The sequence below is a fragment of the Stereum hirsutum genome, assembly GCF_000264905.1.
Source record: "Stereum hirsutum FP-91666 SS1 unplaced genomic scaffold STEHIscaffold_8, whole genome shotgun sequence".
NCBI lineage: Eukaryota > Fungi > Basidiomycota > Agaricomycetes > Russulales > Stereaceae > Stereum > Stereum hirsutum.
The window spans coordinates 308,908-327,607 of NW_006763138.1; the positions used below are offsets into that span (position 1 = coordinate 308,908).

Below are 18,700 nucleotides of genomic sequence, written 5' to 3' on the forward strand. Positions count from 1 at the left end.
GGGGAACGCGGCGTTTGCCATGGACGCCATCCAGCTTCGGTGCGGCTTGCTGGACGCATTCCGAACCCTATATTATCTCAACGATGGTCATCCCCCAGCGTACGCGGCACCATGCCTTCTCTCATCTCGCCCTCTCCGCTGACTTCCTCATACGAATCTCGTCCTGGCCCAGCTTCACTTAGCAGGAACATCCACGCAGATTCTCCTGTCCTTGTCCACTCGCTCCTCAGGCCACACTCTTCCACTCTAAGCTTGGCCGTCGATGGCAAGACAATATTCAGCGGTAATCAGGCTCAGGATATCTGCGTGCGTCTGTCTACTTTCGCAAGGGTTGCTGTCACTGAACATCGCTTCGCTGTCCTAGGTCTGGTGCGCTGAAACATTCACTTTGAAGAGTATACTCAGGGGCCATACGGGCAGTGTGCTGGCTCTCGAGTACGCACCCGACAGACAGTGGCTCTTTAGTTCTTCAGGTCCGTTGCTTTGTCGTATCGTTCTCGGAGGCTGCATCTTATTCGCCGTTCACAGGTGACAGCACGATTCGAGTTCGTTTCCGTTCGTCCTCATTCCTCGAATCGCTCCTAACGCTTCAACACAGATATGGTGCACTCGTACTCTGCGTCCACTTTATGTCCTCAATCCATACATGGAATCCGATGCCGGCGACATATTCTCACTTGCGTGGTCTCCGACCCACCAGACGATCTATTTCGGCTGCCAAAACACCTCCCTGCAATGGTATACCTTCCCGCCTGCCACCACAGCGTCTTCCTCGCCACCCTTTCCTTCCGGTGTTTCATCTTCGTCTATCGACTCCACCTCCCTCCCCGGTTCCGGAAGATCCACCCCCACGTCTTCTAAGAAAGCTGCTCATAAATTCTTCGACTCGTATCCCCGCTTTCAAAGACGTCCAGCGGATACGCATGCATCGAACAACGTCGTTCCCGGATTCTCCCACCTGCATCTCCACGATGTCGACACAACAGGTCACATCAGGTTAGACCGGCCAGAGAGCCCGAAGGAGTTCCTCAACGTCGATCCTGGGAATATAATTCCTTCGGCCCACTACGGGTACGTGTACTGTATGGCCTTGCTCCCTTCTGGGAGAGAGGGATCGGACGATCCCCTGTCCAATAGCTCGTCGGTTCCAGTGCGCTTAGTGACCGGAGCTGGAGATGAGAGCGTGAAGGTTGGTCTCGACCTCCTTCAATGACTGTGGTTCATTTACCAACTTCAAAATCTATATAGCTGTGGTCATGTACGGCGTCGGGGGGACTCGAGCTACTTCATACGCTTGAATGCGAACACGGCGCCGTGCTGTCCCTCTGTACGCGCGGGGATTTGATATACGCTGGCTGTCAAGACGGATATGTGAAGGTTTGGGATACGCAAACGAAAACGCTCGTGAGAACGATCATTGTCCAAGAGGTAAGTCATGGCAACATCGAATTTATGCTGAAGAACCCTCGACTCAGGCGGCCCGATGATTGTAGAACGTCGATATCCTTTCACTTGCCATGCTACATTCCGACTTGTATACGTTCTCGGCAGATGGGCAGATCAAGGTCTGTCGTTTTACGCGCCACCGCCACACCGTTGTTCGAACACCATAACTTATTTTTCCCCTATAGCGTTACTCGGATACCTTTGACTGTACGGCCTCTTGGTCTGCTCACTCTGGCATCGTCCTCTCGTCCGTGATATTCCGACACAAAGCTTCCCAAGAATGGAGACTTGTGTCCGGAGGTAATGATGATGCTATCCATGTACGCGCATATCCTTTGTATTCTAGCCCCGGCATTGACAAGTTAAGATTTCGCTGGCTCATCATAGGTATGGAAAATCACGGCTCCCGAGGCCACCGGTGAAAACACTTCCACCCCCGTTTCACCTACGCAAATTGGGGATATACACAACGATTTGGACGGAATAACAGGGGCAGAATCGCCCAACGGTACGTCAACCTGCCTACGTTACAGCCGTCATATTCACTATAATATTGGTAATAGATATCCTGGTTTACGCCCTCTCCAAGTTTGTATCCATCCCGAGCGTGAGCAGTGATCCAGCCCGCCGAGAAGATTGCAGACAAGCAGCGATTTGGTTGACGAAATGCCTGCACCAACTCGGGGCAAGTGCGAAATCGGTGAGTGCACTTGATCCTGTACGGCTCCGGAATGACTAGCTGACCGGTCTGTTGCCCCGTTACAGTTATACACCAATGACGTGCACAACCCTATTGTGTTTGCGAGGTTCGAAGGCGCACAGACAGAACGACGAAAACCAACGATATTGTTCTATGGGTATGCACTACCTTATCCTTCTCCCAGTGCTTCTGAGTTCATTGCCCTTTTGTGGATACCAGTCACTACGATGTCATCTCCGCCCCCTCCGAAAACTGGGAAACCCCTCCCTTCCATCTCACAGCCCGCAACGGCGTTCTATACGGTCGCGGTGTCGCCGACGACAAAGGGCCGGTACTCGCGGTGGCTTGCGCGGCGGCTGAGCTGCTGAAGAAGAGGCAGCTGGGCTGTGATTTGGTTATGATGATCGAAGGTGAGGAGGAGGCGGGGAGCGTTGGGTTCGAGGAAACAGTGAAGAAATACAAGGAGTTTGTTGGTGATGTGGATGCGATTCTGGTTAGGTTTGTTGTTGCCTATTTTCCTTCAGGAATTAAAGGTGCTCAACGGCGACGGTCGTGATTTTATAGTAACTCGACATGGCTGTCCTCTGATGTGCCGTGTATTACATACGGACTGCGAGGCGTCATCCATTGTAATGTGGAGGTGAGTAGCGTATGCTTATTGGAGGCATAACTTGTGAACCTTTACTAAATTTGTATGATAGATAACATCGGGTGGAAAGGATGCGCATTCGGGCATTGAAGGTGGCGTCGTAGCGGAACCTATGCAGGATATGTATGTTTCCTCAAAATTTCCTTTCTAATGCAATGTCCTCCAACTCACTCTCATTTTAGGATCCAGCTTCTGTCCACGCTCACCGACCGAAATCGTAGGGTTCTCATCCCCGGATTCTGTAAGCATTTTACTTCTTTGATGGCGATGTGGCAGAACTGACGGCTGTAATTTGCGTATCAGACGACCGAGTCCGGCCGCAGGACGACGAGGAGAAGATGCTGTTCACTCTTTTGGAATCCGTTACACAAAGCCCAGCATCATCGCTCGCCGCGAGATGGCGCGAACCCTCGTTGACGATCCATAACTTAGAGGGGTCTGGACCACGTAGTAAGCCCTTACTTCTTCCTCGTGAGAGGGCACGTATATAGGCTCATGCACATTAATCTAGACCCGACTGTCATTCCGGCCGAGGTAAAAGCACAGGTCTCATTGCGAATTGTGCCGGATCAGGACCTAGAAGTGGTCGCGCGTGCTTTGTGCAGATACCTTGAGGACTCCTTCGGAGAGATAGAAAGCTCAAATAAACTCAGCGTATGCCCTACCTCCCGTCTTTACGCAAAGGACCTCTGTTCATCCTCGTGCTGTAGGTAACGGTGGACCATTCTGCGGACTGGTGGCTCGGGAATCTCGAGCATCCCTGGTTCAAAGCTCTGGAAGGCGCGATCACACAGGAATGGGGTGTCGAACCGCTGAGAATACGAGAAGGAGGGGTGAGCCGCCATCGTTTCGCATTCATCAGCGAATATTGATATGGCACAATGCGTTCCGTAGTCAATCCCGTCCGTGCCGTTTTTGGAGAAGGAGTTTGCCTGTCCTGCGCTACATCTTCCAATGGGACAGAGTGCGGTGCGTATTTATCCCTCGTTCCCGTCATCTGAGTGGTTTTCTTACCTATTTCTGGTTCTGCGGTATCGCGGTGGTCTAGGCTCAAGCACACCTTCCAAATGAACGGATGTCGCTGTCCAATTTGCACAAAGGAAAGTCTGTCGTTGAGAGGTTTTTGCTCTCCGTCGCTGCTAGTGAGGTGCCTCCTGTATAAACAGCGTTGAGCGTATTGATGGTTCAAATCTGAAGAATATTCTTGTATTGTTTTGTTATTGCTCTTACATTTGCTCTGTATATATACGTGGAACTACATACTAAATAATCCCAGTAATGCGTCACCTGTACTACTGATCCCCGCATGCGATAGTGTTGTCTTGATTCTGCCGAAGGCCTGAAATGTTCGTCAGTAGACAAGCAAAGCGACGATCCGTGCTCAAACAGCGACCCGCTCAACATTGCATGATATACGTATGATCTTGCCAGTGCATACTCTCGAGAACTGACTCACTAGGTATTTCTTGCTATTCTACCCATGTCGGCCATTTAACTCCAAATGTGGCGAGCAGTGTGGCACGAACAAGTCCAACTTAGTCGGCGAATTCCGGCGCAGTCAAGCTAGGCCGCTTTCGCCCGTTTCTTACCCACTTCAACCGGTCAAGCAAGGATCGCCTCCTCGACCTTCGGGTCAGCCTTTAGCTTCACTAGCCACTCTATCGAATCCAATTAGCGTTCTGGTCCGTATTTCTCGACTTTGCTGATACAGCACACTTCGGCCGTCTTACCTCGGCCGACATCAGAACTCTTGGAAATCCCTGACAGGCCCTGAGAAGCCCTGAGCGGCCCTGACGATCCGTTCCGCAAAAGGCCGTGAGGTCTCGAAAGCGCGTCAGGGCCTGTCAGGGCTCTCAGGACGTCTCAGGGCGGTCAGGCTCGATTCTGGTCGACAGTGTGTGGCCCAAAAGTATGTATATTCACAAAAAATGTATATACATGGGGACTCCGACAGACAACAATATAGGCTTTACGACTACGATCCACTACACTATTAAAGCTATGAGACGGCGGAAATAAAACATCGCTCACGCTGTTGTGTCATCACCGTCGTTGGTTTAACTAACGGCCTCAAAGACGTCGGTCGTGGTCTCTGCAGCCCCTGCGTCTGCAGTTGCGCTTGTGCTTGTACATCCGCATCCGACGGCGGCGCCACCGATGCATGCCTCGGTGACCCCGACTCCTTAAAATTAATATTCAGCGCGGGGGGACGAAGACGAACCGGGCGAGGGCGAGGGCGATTCGACGTTGTTCGATCTTGAAGAAGTCGCTGGCATCTGTGCATTCGAGGACGATGTGGACGCGACAGGTGAGGGGGGGGTCGAATATTGGCATTGACGACGAAGAAGAAGAAGAGAGAGGAGTAGAGAGGGTGAGGACATGGGAGAGCGTCCAGAGGGGGGTTTTGGGTGAGGAATGGCAGAGGACGAGGATATAGTTTAGGTGGGTCGTTCGGTGGGGATTGGAGGTGTGGGTGTTAGCGCTGGCAATAGAGAGGGGATGCGAGATGTAGGATGCGAGGGTGGTTGAGGATGCGGGGTTATGTGCGCTGTCTGCGAGGACGGTTATGCGCCTGCCGCCGTTGTCTGGGGAAGGAACATAGTCCAAGCGTACAGCGGCAGAAGCGCCTTGACGGGATGCTGGAAGTAGGGCCGGACGTGGTCGACGGCCTGCAGTCGTAGCTGACCGGTAGAGTTTGAGGCTCCAAAGGAGAACGACTCGTCGAGATCAGACATCTGCTGGCATACCACTCCCGCAGACGCACAGACCACATGTCGACGACGTCGCCCCTGACCTTGCGCACCTCCTCCCTCACCGCGCTGATCAACTCCGCATACCGCTGCCTCCCGAGCGCGAATGGCTTCATCCTCCTCGCTATCCTTGCCTTCTCCCTCATGATCTCCTCCATCTTCCGATACGGGAAAATAAAGCCTCATTAGATCATATAGAGGGAGGAAATCGCACCTGAGTGACCTGAACGGTCGACAACAGAGTCTCGTCCATCATAATTCACAACCTCGGTCCCAATCGCCCTTCTTGTCATCACGGCTCCCGCTTTCTTCACCCTTCAGGCATTCACTACCTGTTTTAAGGACTCTATAAAACGAAAGAATGTTAGTGGACAAAGAATATCTCACTGTAGGAAGAGGATCTGCGTGTTGCAACCCTTGAGAGGCGTCAGTTTCGCAGTGTGTTGAAGTCGCTTCAAAGCATACCGTATTCTCCCTTCCAAAACATGATTACGGTGAGCGTAATGTAGTATAACGAGCTGAAGGTTACAAGCATAGTAAGAAGAAGAACGACAGCTCTCAGTAGCGGTGTGCATTGAGTGTAGCAAGAGGCCAGGAAAGAGAACAACGACGATAACGATGCTCAAGTCGAACGAAGGATAAACACGTATCAACAAAGCCAGTGTGACGAAGCCCGCCAGACAGCGCCAGACTTCTTCGCTCTTTCGTCAATGATGACATCCAGTTCTCCCGAACTTGCCTGTTTCACATCACTTGTGGTAGACGAGCCTACATCTAAGTCTATGCTTTTCACTTCGCGTCATGATCACCGACATCTGCCCTCACGATTGTACTGCAAATTGAGTACCGCATCATCCGACCGTGCATTTGGACGTCAGGAGTTCGGATGTAGAGATGATAGAAAGTATGGAAAGCAAATCCAAGCAGATAGCTGAGTTTCTTCACCGTCGACTCCATCAAACTGAACGATCCCAACGCGTTCTCCACCGCCTCTGTCACCACCACTAGCCCCCCCTGATCCCATAGGCCTACGTTACCCCGGTTGCCCCTCATCGGGCTCTTTGTACCCCTTTCTCTCTCATATAGCCTCGTCCTTGCGCTTTGCGGTAGGATAGTTGATACACCAGCAAGCCAGTTGGTTTAAGGAGCGACCATTGCAGTGAGAGGACGTCAGCGATGTGCAGCAGGGTAGTGATTTACACGGGAAAAGAGTCATGTACGAGTATCTCACTCATCTCCCCTGCACCCATCTCTTTTTCGTCCTCGACATCAACTCAATCTGGCATGGTATCGCTATAGCTGGAGGCTGTGCATACATTCCCTACCTTTACCACGATATCCCGCACCCTCTCGTACACAGAGCACCGACAATTCCTCATTAATCATTAGTACCCCGTACCATCACTATATACTACGTCCACCCTCCTTCTACTCCTCCGGTTCTCTGTTCCTTTCCACCCATTGAAACTGTTACCGTTCACGCACAAATTTGCACATAGCGTCGCTCCCTTCTCGATTCATCCTAACCCCTTGCCCAGTTACCCTGACCCGACCTTCACCTTCACCACCTCCCTCCATGCCATTCCCCCACCACACGCACACACCATCTAAATCTGCCACAAATAGCTCTAGTTCCGTGTTATACTAGTATCATATGTCATATAGAGTAGCAATAGGCACTGTTTGCCGCTGTATCCAGAGACCTCTGTAATTTACGAATATGTTTATGAATTTACATTTTATTTCTGGTGCCACACAACGACCCAGAATCACCCTGACCGTCCTGAGAGCCCTGACAGGCCCTGACGCGCTCTGAGACTTCGCGGGCTCTCTCAAACTTCCGCGTCAGGGTCTGTCAGGGCCGGTCAGGGCCGGTCAGGGATTTCCAAGAGTTCTGATGGATTGCACTTAAGTAGATCATTGGAGTTATGTTCTGAGAAGACGACGGCCAGCACCAGCACAGCAGCCTACGCTTCGACTTAGAAACGCTTCCTCTCATATCGCCTTCGGCCGCACATCTATCGGCCGTGGTTCCATAGGGCACATACCAGTTGCCAATCCTCCACTCCTGACTGGATCATAGCTAACCTAACGCTAGCAAAGGCGTTGAAGTACCTCAGATCATTAGCAGTAAGTGGCCATCATTGCCGCTAACAACAGTCATGTGCTCAGGGATCTACGGGGCATATAAAACACACCATACAGTTTCAAGAAGCTCAACTCCGACGTACTGATCATCCCTCATTCTTGCCCTCGATATTCACATACACCATCATGTCGGCGCTTTCTGCTCAAACCGCCTTCCACGAGGGCAAAGTAGATGATGATCGCGACTCTTCTGGCTGGTCTGCTTCTGCGTATAACGTGGGCGCGTCTTTCGTATACTCTGCCGCCGCGACAGCGCCCGTCCTCTCTCTCCTTGAAGCGCGCCCTGGAGAGAAGATTCTTGACTTTGGCTGTGGGAGTGGCGAGATCACGAAGGAGTTGAAGAAGTTGGTCGGTGACGAGGGTGTTGTTGTGGGTGTTGACATTAGCGAGAGTATGGTGAGTGTCTCTCGAAGCACGTCGTACCTTGGGAGTATCATCTTGCTAACAATATACACTCTTTTGACAGATTTCGAAAGCACTCGAAGTGACTGGATTCGAAAGATCACACCTCCTTGTCGCTGATCTGCAAATGCCTTCTTTCCCAGTTGGGACTCAGCCCGAGTTTCCAGTGGAGTTAGTGGGGGGAAAGTTCGACAAAGTGTTTACCACTGCAACTCTGCATTGGTGTTCGCGAGACCCAAAGCAGGCACTGTTAAATGCACATAGGATGCTCAGGTCAGGTGGGCGGATCGTCGGCGAGATGGGAGGATATGGTAATGTGGAGGGGGTTCGTGCGGCGCTGCACAAGGTCCTCGGGCAACGAGGCATCAACGCTACGGAACGAGACCCATGGTTCTTTCCATCTGTGGAGTCCTATACGCAGGCACGTAACTTTCGATCATCTGAGAGTCATAATCTGAATACTTCATTCAAAACAGATCATCGCATCCGCCGGGTTTAATCCGGTCCATGTCTCACTTACTGCGCGGCCTACACCCGTCGCGAGCCTCAAAAATTGGTTACGTTCATTCTGCATGCACAACTTTCTTCGCGAAATGAGCAGCGACGAAGCAGAGCATGTTATGACGGAGGTAGAAGAGGTTGCTCGTCAAGATGAACGATGCTGGGATTTGAAGGCTGAAGCATGGTGTTTGGATTACGTGAGGTTGAGATTTGTTGCGGACAAGGATTGAAGTAGAACTGTTATGATCAAGCAGAGTCGAAGATGGCTGGGAAGTAGTGATATCCATAGAGTATGCACCCAACCGCTCTTGCGGCCGTTTATGCTTCGTTTGCCTTGTAAAATCCACCTTTCTTTCCCAAATCTAGGGTAAGTGTTGATGTCAAAATAAGCTCATGTGTACTTGATACGGTGCACTCAGTACAGTTCAATTACAAATGCAACATGGGATGTTTTGCGTCGAAGAGGACATAAACACACGAATGTGTACGGTTTCGCCACAATTCGGGCCATATCAAATCTCGGAATGACCAGGTCGGAATTCTAAAAACAAGGTCACCTCCGCGTTGACAATGCGCGGAAGTTGATGTACTTAGTCCACACAACTCTGCGGTAAGCCTTCGAGGTGATCTGAGCAAAGTACTTACACGGCATTCGGCACAACTGCACGCGATTGTAAGAACGACTGTGAGCCATGGGACCGGTCTGTGGTTGACCATGCTCGCTAAGAGCGGATCAGTGATCGAACTTGGCGACGGCTGACGCACGTCACCACTAATAAGCGGGCGCCCCTCTTACCTCGCCTCTTCGTTCGAACCTCTCGTCTTCCTCGCATATTATCATGCCTCTGTCGACCTTCCTGCGCGGAGGGCACCCTTCGACTCCTCCACACTCCGACAACCTCGAGCACTCCACATCGTCCAAGCTCAGCCCCATAGGTATCCCGGACGAGCACCTCGAGGCATTCAACAGCTTCAAGGAGAACCTCACCAAGGCTGGTCTCTACAGCCCTGCCACTACAAGCTCGGCTGCTTCTGCCGACGACGCTACCCTTGCGTATGTTTCTCGTACCATGTTCCACGTACGGTCTCTAAATCCATATAATTAGACGTTTCTTTAGAGCGCGAAGATATGATCCTCGTCAAGCTCAAGCCCAGTGGGCAAACCATCTATCATGGCGGAAGAGCATGGATGTCGACCGATTGTACGCGACGTTTGACCACCAGACTTTTATAGCCGCACAACATTATTATCCTCGGTGGACCGGACGGAGAGACAAGGTACTGCAGTCTCACTCGTCCAAGTAGCGGTTATAGGCTGAGACAGTTAGCATGGGGTTCCGGTGTATGTTTACAAACTGTCGGCCCTGGGAGACAGGGTGAAGGAGATCAACTCTGTACCCGTTGAAAGTCGCTATGAACGAATGTGAGCATACTCTTCACTCTATAGCTTATTTCAAGAAGTTGGCCCTAATATCACTTAACAAGCGTCGTCCTCTGGCAGCTTATGACCCAGTTCATCACCCCCCTTTGCACCGCACTACCTCATCCAGGGAACACGGCGATCTACTCTATTAATTCCATTATCGACCTCTCCGGCGTATCTCTTTCCACCATGTGGTCCCTACGACACCATCTACAACAAGCATCAGAGCTAGCGACCCATCAATATCCCGAAAGCATGAACATAACTGCAGTCGTCAATGCACCGGCATACTTCGCTACCGTCTGGTCATGGATCTCGGTGCGTCAATCGTCCGGTATCTCTTTACAAACACTATTTTGCAGTGAGGCTCACATGCTCTTTTCTGTGCAGGCCTGGTTCGACGAAGGTGAGTCAAAACCATACTCTGCCCTCGTATCTTACGGCCTCAGCGATCACCTTCTCCCTTTCAGGTACACGCAACAAAATACATGTACTCGGCAAAGACCCAGGTCCTGTTCTTCGCACGTTAATCGACACTGAAAACCTTCCGAAGGCGTACGGGGGCACGCTCGACTTCGAGTTCGACGATGACCCAAATTTGGACGACGACGCAAAGAATCTGCTCGGTGAATATCCGCAAGGCCCAATCATCTTTGTCAACGGTAAAGCTGTGAGGCCGACCGTTCCTAGTGACACGACCCCTGCACGGACATCCGCAACGACGAACGGCTCGGCCAAGAACTAGCAATACCGTTAGACAATTAGAGTGTGTACCTATTGATTGCATATCGTCGAGTTGATGTATTTGGAACAAGGGAACAAGTTGGTATCGTGTTACAATTAGTCCATGCATGTAATTCAGATTTAAATTATGCAGAGCAGAAGGATGCGATAGAACATTGATGCGACAGGATGGAGGATTGACAAATGGAAGCGGAGCAGGCGAGCAAGAAAATTCGAGTTATAATGATATGAGGGAACAACAAGAGGGAACAACAGAAAGGAAAAGGTGACGTGAATGCGTGGAATTGGGTTAGTCCATATCGTCTTCCGGCTCGGGCGCAACACCATCCTCATCCCAGATTTCAAGGAACTGGAACGCGAACCGTGAGTACAACGCCCAGACCGAATAGAAGGCTGATACATGAACTCACGGTAGTTCGTTGAGCAGCCATATCTTGCGTCGTGTGTATAGGTACCGTGGCAAAAGGTAAGCGGTCCCATTGAAGAGGCTGCTGGTGACGCCGGGTAGCGGGCTTGTCGCCGATTGTGTTCTTCTTGCCAATGACCCATTTTGAACATTTCCTGGTGGCAGCAAGACTGAGTGAGACCGTAGAGATGGATGAAGGCAAGGACGAGCTCACTCTTCGGTGACACCATATAGGTTTTTCAGGTATCGTTTCAAGAGCATGAGCATGGCTAGGATGACAGAACTACGCATGACGGGTAGATAATCCAGAGATTGCCAGGCCATCAATGACGGCGCGGAGTACAAGTCGTGCGGTTGACCTGGCACAGCACCGTTTGGCGGCTCTTGTTGCGTGTCGGCCATCTCCACGTCTTTTTCGGTTCCTTGGAGCTGAGATGCAGGTGTGGGACGTCCGCGCAGTTGATCGAGGAGGTCGGACGGCGATAACGTCTCCATGAGCTGCATACCAGACGTCAAGAGAATCGATATCAACGTCTTCACGACCATAAGCACCTCCTCCTGAGCCTTGTAATCAAACGTGGCAAAGTTTTCGACCATGTATCGTGCAAAGTGGACCTCCTCCTGCATGCACTTCAGATCCGGTTTCATTTCGAACACGCGGACGAGAGACTTGAGAAATTCGATTTTCGAGTTTCGCTTCTCGCGCACCAGGGAATACCAGCGCTGAAGGAGTGCAGTGGGGGCTGAATGCTGCATGCGATAACCTAGGACATCTTTGAGTCATGCAGGGTCGGGCAGAAATCGAAAATCACTAACCTTGTACAGGCCCAGGAGAGAGTCTGACCTGGTAGTCAAACGATGCTTTCGCGCTGACAGTATACCGCGAGTTGAGTAACGTGGCATGCTTGCTGTGCAACAAGGCATGCAACGCGTTAGCACGACTGCTGAGTACAGTGCTTGGACTGGTCTCAAGGGAGACAATGATCGGAAATGACTAAAAACTTGATGTAAGTATGCGAAAGGACAGCTGAAAATTGGGTCTTTACCTGAAGAGGATGGGCTAAGCCTTGCTTCACCGTGAAGCTGAGGATGTCGATGGCGGAAGCTTGAATTTGCGCATGCTGAGACAAAGCTGCTTCGAGGATCGGCTCAAGGTAACGTTGGACGATAGCGGAGCTCACTCTGCCATCGTAAACATCAGCAGGCTGGAGTGCGCGGAAAGGAAGAAGCTCTTACCCTGAGTCAGCGAAACCGTCTGTGTTTCCCACCAACTCTTCCATGTTCACGTCTGCGATAACCGACTTGGATTTGACACTCTCTGAATTGTCGTTAGAAGCGGATTGAAGAGGAAAAAGGGTCAAAGAGCGTACTCTTCTCTTTATCAGCATGCTTTGAAGCTTCTGATATCAAGAATTCCTGCATGATCTTGAGCAAGCGACCTCGACTATCTTCCTCTGGAGAGGCAAAGATCGCATCCATGATCGCTGCAGACGACTCCAAGGTCATAAGTGTTGGTTGTGCCCTGAACAGAAAACCTGGAATGACGAGGCATGAGTGTGTCGGCTGGACGACGTAAAGGATAGAAGATAGATACCTAGTGCCTGGAGGATTCTTCCTCGAAGGACTGCCTCTGCATACTTATCGTAAAGCTGTAACAGGCAGGTATAGACGTGCTCTATGATGGAACCCTGTTATGGAAGTGAGAACAGTTGTGCGCGAGTTTAGCTTGGGACCTTACCAATGAAACTACGTTCAAGTCTGCCTCCGGTACTGCAACGAATGCCTCCTTGTCAGCGTCTTCGTAAAAGAAGTGAAGCAGTATGCGTACCAGTGCTATCCCGTCGTAGGCGATCGAAGTCACAATGTTCAACAAGAAGCGAAACAATAAATATCAGGATGCAAAGAGTCTTCATATCCGGGCCAGACATCTTGGTGTTTCGTGGTTTGTTGATAGCCTGCATCAGTCGCTCTACACGTCAAACAATAAGATCAGGAAGAGATGTACGCAATACGCAAATAGAAAACGCACGATTACACGACTTTAAGAGCGCTACCAAGCGGCCATAGTCGTGAGTCAGATGTTCCACGACTGCACATATACAGGCCACAGTCTCTTGCAGTGCCTATACACGAATAAAACATGAGGCATAAACATTTATGGTCAGAAAGAACAATGCAAGACTCACCATTGTGCCGCCCGCCGTTGACGGCTTCAGGATCATAGGTTGAAGAGCAAGTTGCAGCTCTTGTCCGAACTTCATCGCAGTCTTCGGCATGTGCGGGACTGAGGCGCGGAAAATCTTGAGTAGGTAATCGGACGTAACTTGCTCATCGATCTATTAAAGAAAATGTTCAGTTGATGGAACAGGATTCGCATAACGTCGTCACATACGGAGGTCGCATTCTTAAGGTATGGAAGCAACGTCGATGCATTGGATCCGGATAATACGGCCGGGTAAGCTGTCGTAAAGAGATAGATGGTCCGGATGCAGTGGATGATAGTCTGCAGATGGCAAAGTTCAGAAGAAGCATCACCGAAGAGGTAAATGGTGCATACGAAGCCAGGCAACTCAGTCGCGTCGACTAAACCATCAATCAAGGCCTCACAAATCTCGGTATACCGCTCATGAAGTACGCTCGCATCGGTACCCTCCTTGTCCGCCATAATCTTATGCAACATGTCCTCCAACGGCGACTGCCTATCCTTGAAGTTGGCGGATACGCCCATGATAATAGAAACCTTCGCAAGGAGGTCGGACCTGCCCGCAGGATTCTCGCCACTAGCGTTCCGAGACTTGAGCGAGGACACGATCGGTGTCTGGAACCACAGATCTTCAACGCTCTTGACGGCGAGGTCTTTCACAGTGTCATCTTCATCAAACATACGAAGTACGAGTTTGGTGCAAATATCGATCCGTCGTTTGTTATCATCGGTGACGCTGTAGAAGGATTTCAGAAGTTTGATGACTCGTTTGCGCACACCAAGACCCGTATCCTAATGGGTAGTAAGTCAGACAAACCAAGCTACACATAACGAAAAAGCATACCGCTATACGGTCAGCTATCTTTTGGTAGTAGTCCGCCGCCACTTCTGGGGAGTCGATCATATACTTTCCGATTAATTCGACAGCGGCATCGCGAACTGCCGGGGAGTTGTCGAGCAGGTGACTTTCGATGCCTCGGCGGACGTTTGGCTGTTCAGAAGAAGGATGAGATACGAAAACAATGAAGATCCAAACACTACTTACGGACGACAAGATCGTAGGATCACTGGTGACGATCTGACCGAGGGCACGCAAAGCCTTCGTGCGCATGAAGACAGCCTGGGCGTCAAGAGCCAGGAGAATGACGTTGAGGATGGGCTGGTACGAATGCCTGAGTTCCTGAATAACTCCTATTTCTTCTGCGAGCTTGTCTATATGAACGACCTCGTCCTGGGAGCTACAAGAGGACACATAATCAGCACTTGTACGTTTCGAACGGCAATAGGTACAGTGATGAACATACCCAACACTGAAGATATCGGTGGTCGTATCTGTCCAGACATCTCTCAAGGCCGATTTGACTTTGACACCGAACGCTAGCATCTGGGGATTATTGGCCTTGATTAGGTCAATGTCATTACCGTCGTTTGACAACGAGGCGTTACACCGCCTGAGAGCAATGGCCAGCTCTTGGCCCCACGTCACAGCGCTGAGCTCTCGAGCGCTCTAGAAATATATCTGAATGTCAAGCTTCATGCAACGAAAATAAAATCAGAGGACGAACGTCGCAAGCCTGATCCTCGGTGGACCGTCGGGACAGATGAGTGATGACCTCGCGGTGAGCAGTAACTAGCCGTTGCAAGTCCTTTGAACTGCAGCTCGCGAGTACCTGGAAAACACGTCAGAAAACACATTAAGTTGCACGTAGTGAAAGTCTTTGCCACCTCCTCCATTGGTCGTAGCGGCATTGAAGTGTTTCCATTCGATGGACTGTCGGCGAGCTTGAACTTGAGGGTACTGGTCCTTAAACGTGCAGCAATTACGCCGAGATGGTCCAGCGCGAGTTGCTTGACTGCATTGTTATCTGTCTGGGCCATCGACTTGACGTCGTCTAGAGAGGAAATCTTATCGCGCTGCGCGTCAACAATATGTATAACCGGATGCAGAACCTAGACTTCACGTACCATAAACTTGCAGATAATGGTTAGTAGCAAGCTCGCCGCGGGCCATTCAGGCCAGAAGAGGACAACAAGCAAATCCGAGATGAGGTTGTCGAAAATGAGACGATATTCCGCTTCGTTTGAGTTCTTCGTCGCCTTTCCCTTCCCCGATCTACATAAGGGGAATGAGTAATGCACATAGAAGTTTGTATCAAATGATGAAGGCGAGACCTTTGCGTAAGGAACACCACAATTGTTTTTGCAGCCTTGGTAGCGGACTCTAATCCAGAGAGATAAAGGCTGATCTCGTCCTGATCAACATCTTCAAGAAACGGCTCTGGGATGTCGGAAGGCATGCTATCGTGCCTCTTGAGTGCCGCCGCTTGCTGACGAGACTTGCCGAGCTTCTTGGCCGAAATGCGAACACCGTGGGCGGAGGTCTGTACCAATTGAAGTAGAAGAGCAGAGACAGTACGAATCGAGCGACCGTCTCGCAAACTGAGGTACGCAGAGCAAACATAACGTGAGATCAGATGATGACACAAAGTCAGTTTAGATAGAATGAACGAACCGAAATTGACCGGCTTTTTGCTTGGTATCTGAGAGCTTGATGAGCGAGCTCAAGATCTCCTCGATGATCCAAGAACGCTGCTCTTCGTGGTTCGCAAAAATCTGAGAATAGCGATAAGTATTGTTGCACCAAGACAATGGGCTGGGAAAGCACCTACACTTCGGGTGAGGGACAAGGCATCCAGCCTGAGCCCTTGCATAGCAGTCTGCCCAAGTGTAGCCACTACTAGATTGTCCTTCTTCGCCTTCGCCCCTCCTTCGTCTTCGACGACGAAGAATGGTCCAATCGCGATGTAGACAGCCTGGATAATGATGCTATCCGACATCGCAACGACATCGGCATTTACTAAACCATTGATACGTGGAAGGATGGACAATAGGGCCTGGAAAATATCCGCAAGCTGTCGTCTATGCTCATAAGCCTCCGAAGACAGGCTCTTTGCGACGTGTCGTAAGGTGGAAGATTCGCCGCTGGATGATGAGAATTCGATGAAGGGGTAGATAACCTTGTTGAGCTGGTTTTTGACAGACGAGAGGCACGCATTGATGAGCTCTTCCGAGTAGAGTTGTTTGTTTAGACGGTCGCTCCCGAGTAGCGCGATACAGCAGTCGGCGGCTAAAATGCTGTCTCGAGCAAGCTCCAACGACCTCGAGAGCTTTGCCGTGTCGAGAGGCCGAGGGAGCTCATCCACGTCCACGCCGTTCACGACACTCTCTTCATCCTCGTCGCGTGGTGTTCGTGACTTCGACCGTCGCTCTGCCTGAGTACCACCCTTCTTCCCTGCCTTCCCCCCCTTCTTCTTCGTAGGTGAAGACGGAGCGCTCTTTGACCCGGCGACCCCATTTCCGGAACCGCCACTGGGAAATGGCTCCAAATCCTCTCCCGCCTTCACACTCCTCTCCAAGATCTTCAGTACGCGAGAAAGAGTCTGAGGTTCCACGTCGCTCAGGCTCACCGGGCCAGTCGAACGAGGCGTGTTACCATTGCTGTTAGGTCTTAGACGTTTCTTAGGCCGTGCGAGTAGACCGATGTGCTTCGTCAGTTTCCGAACGAGGTTCGGCTGGAGCTGAGGGCGAGCTGGGTCAGAGGAGATGGGGGAGAAGAAATCGGAGGGCAGGGTTTCTAAGTCGGGTTCGACAGGCAGAGAGTCTTCAGCCTCGAATATGTCATCTAGTAGTGCAGTCAACTTCTCAAGCGGGGCTGTGAAAGAAGCGCATACATTGAGTTTAAGTATAACTTTAACATCAGACAAAGTCATCCATGCAACTAGGGTGGCGTAGTGTGCGTACCTCTTTCGTCACGGTCACCCGTCTTCTTGGTAGGAGACCTTGAAGCTGAACTCGACGCGAGGCTCGTCTTGTGAGGCTGGTATTCCTCCTCTTCTGAACCGAACCCACCGAGATCTGGCTCTCCCCCGTCATCATCTTCCCGCTTCGTCTTGCCCTTCAACCATGCAGAGGGAACTGGTGGACGACTCTTCTGCGACGAAGGCGTTAATTTGGCTTTTAAGGGCGGCAAGTCGACATAGGGCTGCATCCTGGATTTGGCCTTCGGTGTCATACGAGGCAAGGAGCTAGGGTCGATGGAGGTCGAGAGATTGGTGTGCGAGGTCTTTGAGAGAGATGAAGATGCAGAGCGAATGGGCGACGAGGAGAGAGCGGAAGATAGTGAAGAGGATGATGATGTGCGGTTGAGAGTCTGGACGCGCTTCACTGTAGGAGATTGCAGCTGGTTGATAGGCTTCCGCTTCTGTGGGGTCGAGACGACTTCGACAGATGCGACGGCGAGGGGGTCGGGACTTGACGGTGGTAGATTGGTCCCACTGTTTCTCCGGCTTGGAGTGCTAGGTGGCCTGACTGCGCTATACCGGGCTGCCTGAGCCCTCTCGATCTCGCGACTAGTCTGGTCAACAAACACATTAAAACGGACGTTGGATTCCTGGGGTGAGATGATGGACTGTTGCCGCTGTGGCGGAGGAGGCTGAGGTTTGGGTGGCGAGGACTGGAGCGGAGCCCTGGGGGGAGATGGTTGGGGTGGAGCACCCAGGGCAAAGGCAAGCGAAGATGAGGAGGCCTTCATTGCGGGTGGCGGAGGAGTCGGGTACGAGATGGATGGAACGGTGTGTTGGAAGACAGAGTGAGCAAAGGCGTTGGACCGATACTGGGCGTATGGGGACTGCGAGGGAAGAGAAGAGGGCCAATAATTGGGCGCAGACGGGTGCTGTGGATATGAACTAGCAGAAACAAACGCATATATTGAGGTTCGTTCGGATTGAAAAGGGAAGGGACGTACGTGTGAGAGGGCTGGCCGAGGTATTGGACGGCGTCGTTCCGAGTGTTCTCCCAGTAGCCTCCGTCCTGCACAGGCAGATGCTGGGATTGAAGGTGGTTCAGCTCTGTAGCGTACTCTGTGTACGGCGCCGGGGTCTGGGACGGGTAGGTGTACTCGCTCAGCGCGTAGTATTGCGGCTGGGCGTACGACGGCGGTTGGGCGGAGAGCGACAGGTTGCTCAACTGGCGCGAGACTTTAAAAATGTGAATATATGCGTCAGTCAGTCACCGCCGATCCGATCTCATTATAGGGGCTCTGACCATGTCCAGTTGCGTTCAGACTCGCGAGCGGGTACGCGCTCAGCAGTTGGTGCGAGTCTGCCACAGAATCAACCGCCATCCCATCCGGCGTCCTTGAGCTCGTCGGGTCTGGCGAGAGGTATGCATCCCTGCCGTATCCGTTCATTCCATGGGGGTTCGAGTACCAGCCGTTAGAGTCCATCCCGGCGCCGTTCTGTTCTAGTAGGCCTCTGCGGAGAAGCAGCT

At 51.4% G+C, this 18,700-nt stretch overlaps 5 protein-coding genes across 5 annotated transcripts; 3 read left to right on the top strand and 2 right to left on the bottom strand.

The window, feature by feature from the left end:
* Positions 1-108: 108 nt before the first annotated feature.
* On the top strand, positions 109-4,085 carry STEHIDRAFT_139706 (Zn-dependent exopeptidase; the record flags this gene model as incomplete). Its single annotated transcript, XM_007304706.1, has 19 exons — positions 109-306; positions 365-473; positions 529-545; positions 599-1,189; positions 1,249-1,428; positions 1,494-1,565; positions 1,632-1,766; positions 1,834-1,954; positions 2,010-2,146; positions 2,212-2,303; positions 2,366-2,644; positions 2,711-2,786; positions 2,848-2,918; positions 2,978-3,036; positions 3,099-3,245; positions 3,307-3,449; positions 3,506-3,628; positions 3,690-3,764; positions 3,844-4,085. The coding sequence occupies 19 exons, from the start codon at positions 112-114 to the stop codon at positions 3,955-3,957; spliced, it is 2,736 nt and encodes a 911-aa protein (XP_007304768.1). The 3' UTR covers positions 3,958-4,085.
* Positions 4,086-4,991: 906 nt separating this feature from the next.
* Positions 4,992-5,703, bottom strand: STEHIDRAFT_157363 (uncharacterized protein; the record flags this gene model as incomplete). The annotated part of the gene is made up of 2 exons (XM_007304707.1): positions 4,992-5,496; positions 5,564-5,703. The coding sequence occupies 2 exons, from the start codon at positions 5,701-5,703 to the stop codon at positions 4,992-4,994; spliced, it is 645 nt and encodes a 214-aa protein (XP_007304769.1).
* Positions 5,704-7,819: 2,116 nt separating this feature from the next.
* Positions 7,820-8,826, top strand: STEHIDRAFT_131555 (S-adenosyl-L-methionine-dependent methyltransferase; the record flags this gene model as incomplete). The annotated part of the gene is made up of 3 exons (XM_007304708.1): positions 7,820-8,089; positions 8,160-8,516; positions 8,572-8,826. The coding sequence occupies 3 exons, from the start codon at positions 7,820-7,822 to the stop codon at positions 8,824-8,826; spliced, it is 882 nt and encodes a 293-aa protein (XP_007304770.1).
* Positions 8,827-9,435: 609 nt separating this feature from the next.
* On the top strand, positions 9,436-10,764 carry STEHIDRAFT_58396 (CRAL/TRIO domain-containing protein; the record flags this gene model as incomplete). Its single annotated transcript, XM_007304543.1, has 6 exons — positions 9,436-9,650; positions 9,703-9,874; positions 9,925-10,019; positions 10,082-10,337; positions 10,410-10,425; positions 10,490-10,764. 6 exons carry the CDS (start codon positions 9,436-9,438, stop codon positions 10,762-10,764), a joined length of 1,029 nt encoding a protein of 342 aa, XP_007304605.1.
* Positions 10,765-11,052: 288 nt separating this feature from the next.
* STEHIDRAFT_157366 (uncharacterized protein) lies at positions 11,053-18,656 on the bottom strand (the record flags this gene model as incomplete). The annotated part of the gene is made up of 26 exons (XM_007304709.1): positions 11,053-11,112; positions 11,174-11,324; positions 11,384-11,933; positions 11,986-12,163; positions 12,216-12,351; positions 12,406-12,487; positions 12,540-12,704; positions 12,764-12,857; positions 12,908-12,939; positions 12,998-13,138; positions 13,199-13,292; positions 13,356-13,505; positions 13,562-13,672; positions 13,727-14,164; positions 14,217-14,363; positions 14,418-14,610; positions 14,677-14,879; positions 14,938-15,042; positions 15,098-15,286; positions 15,338-15,485; positions 15,545-15,811; positions 15,885-15,985; positions 16,042-17,084; positions 17,174-18,117; positions 18,177-18,408; positions 18,476-18,656. 26 exons carry the CDS (start codon positions 18,654-18,656, stop codon positions 11,053-11,055), a joined length of 6,135 nt encoding a protein of 2,044 aa, XP_007304771.1.
* Between the last annotated feature and the right edge of the window lie 44 nt (positions 18,657-18,700).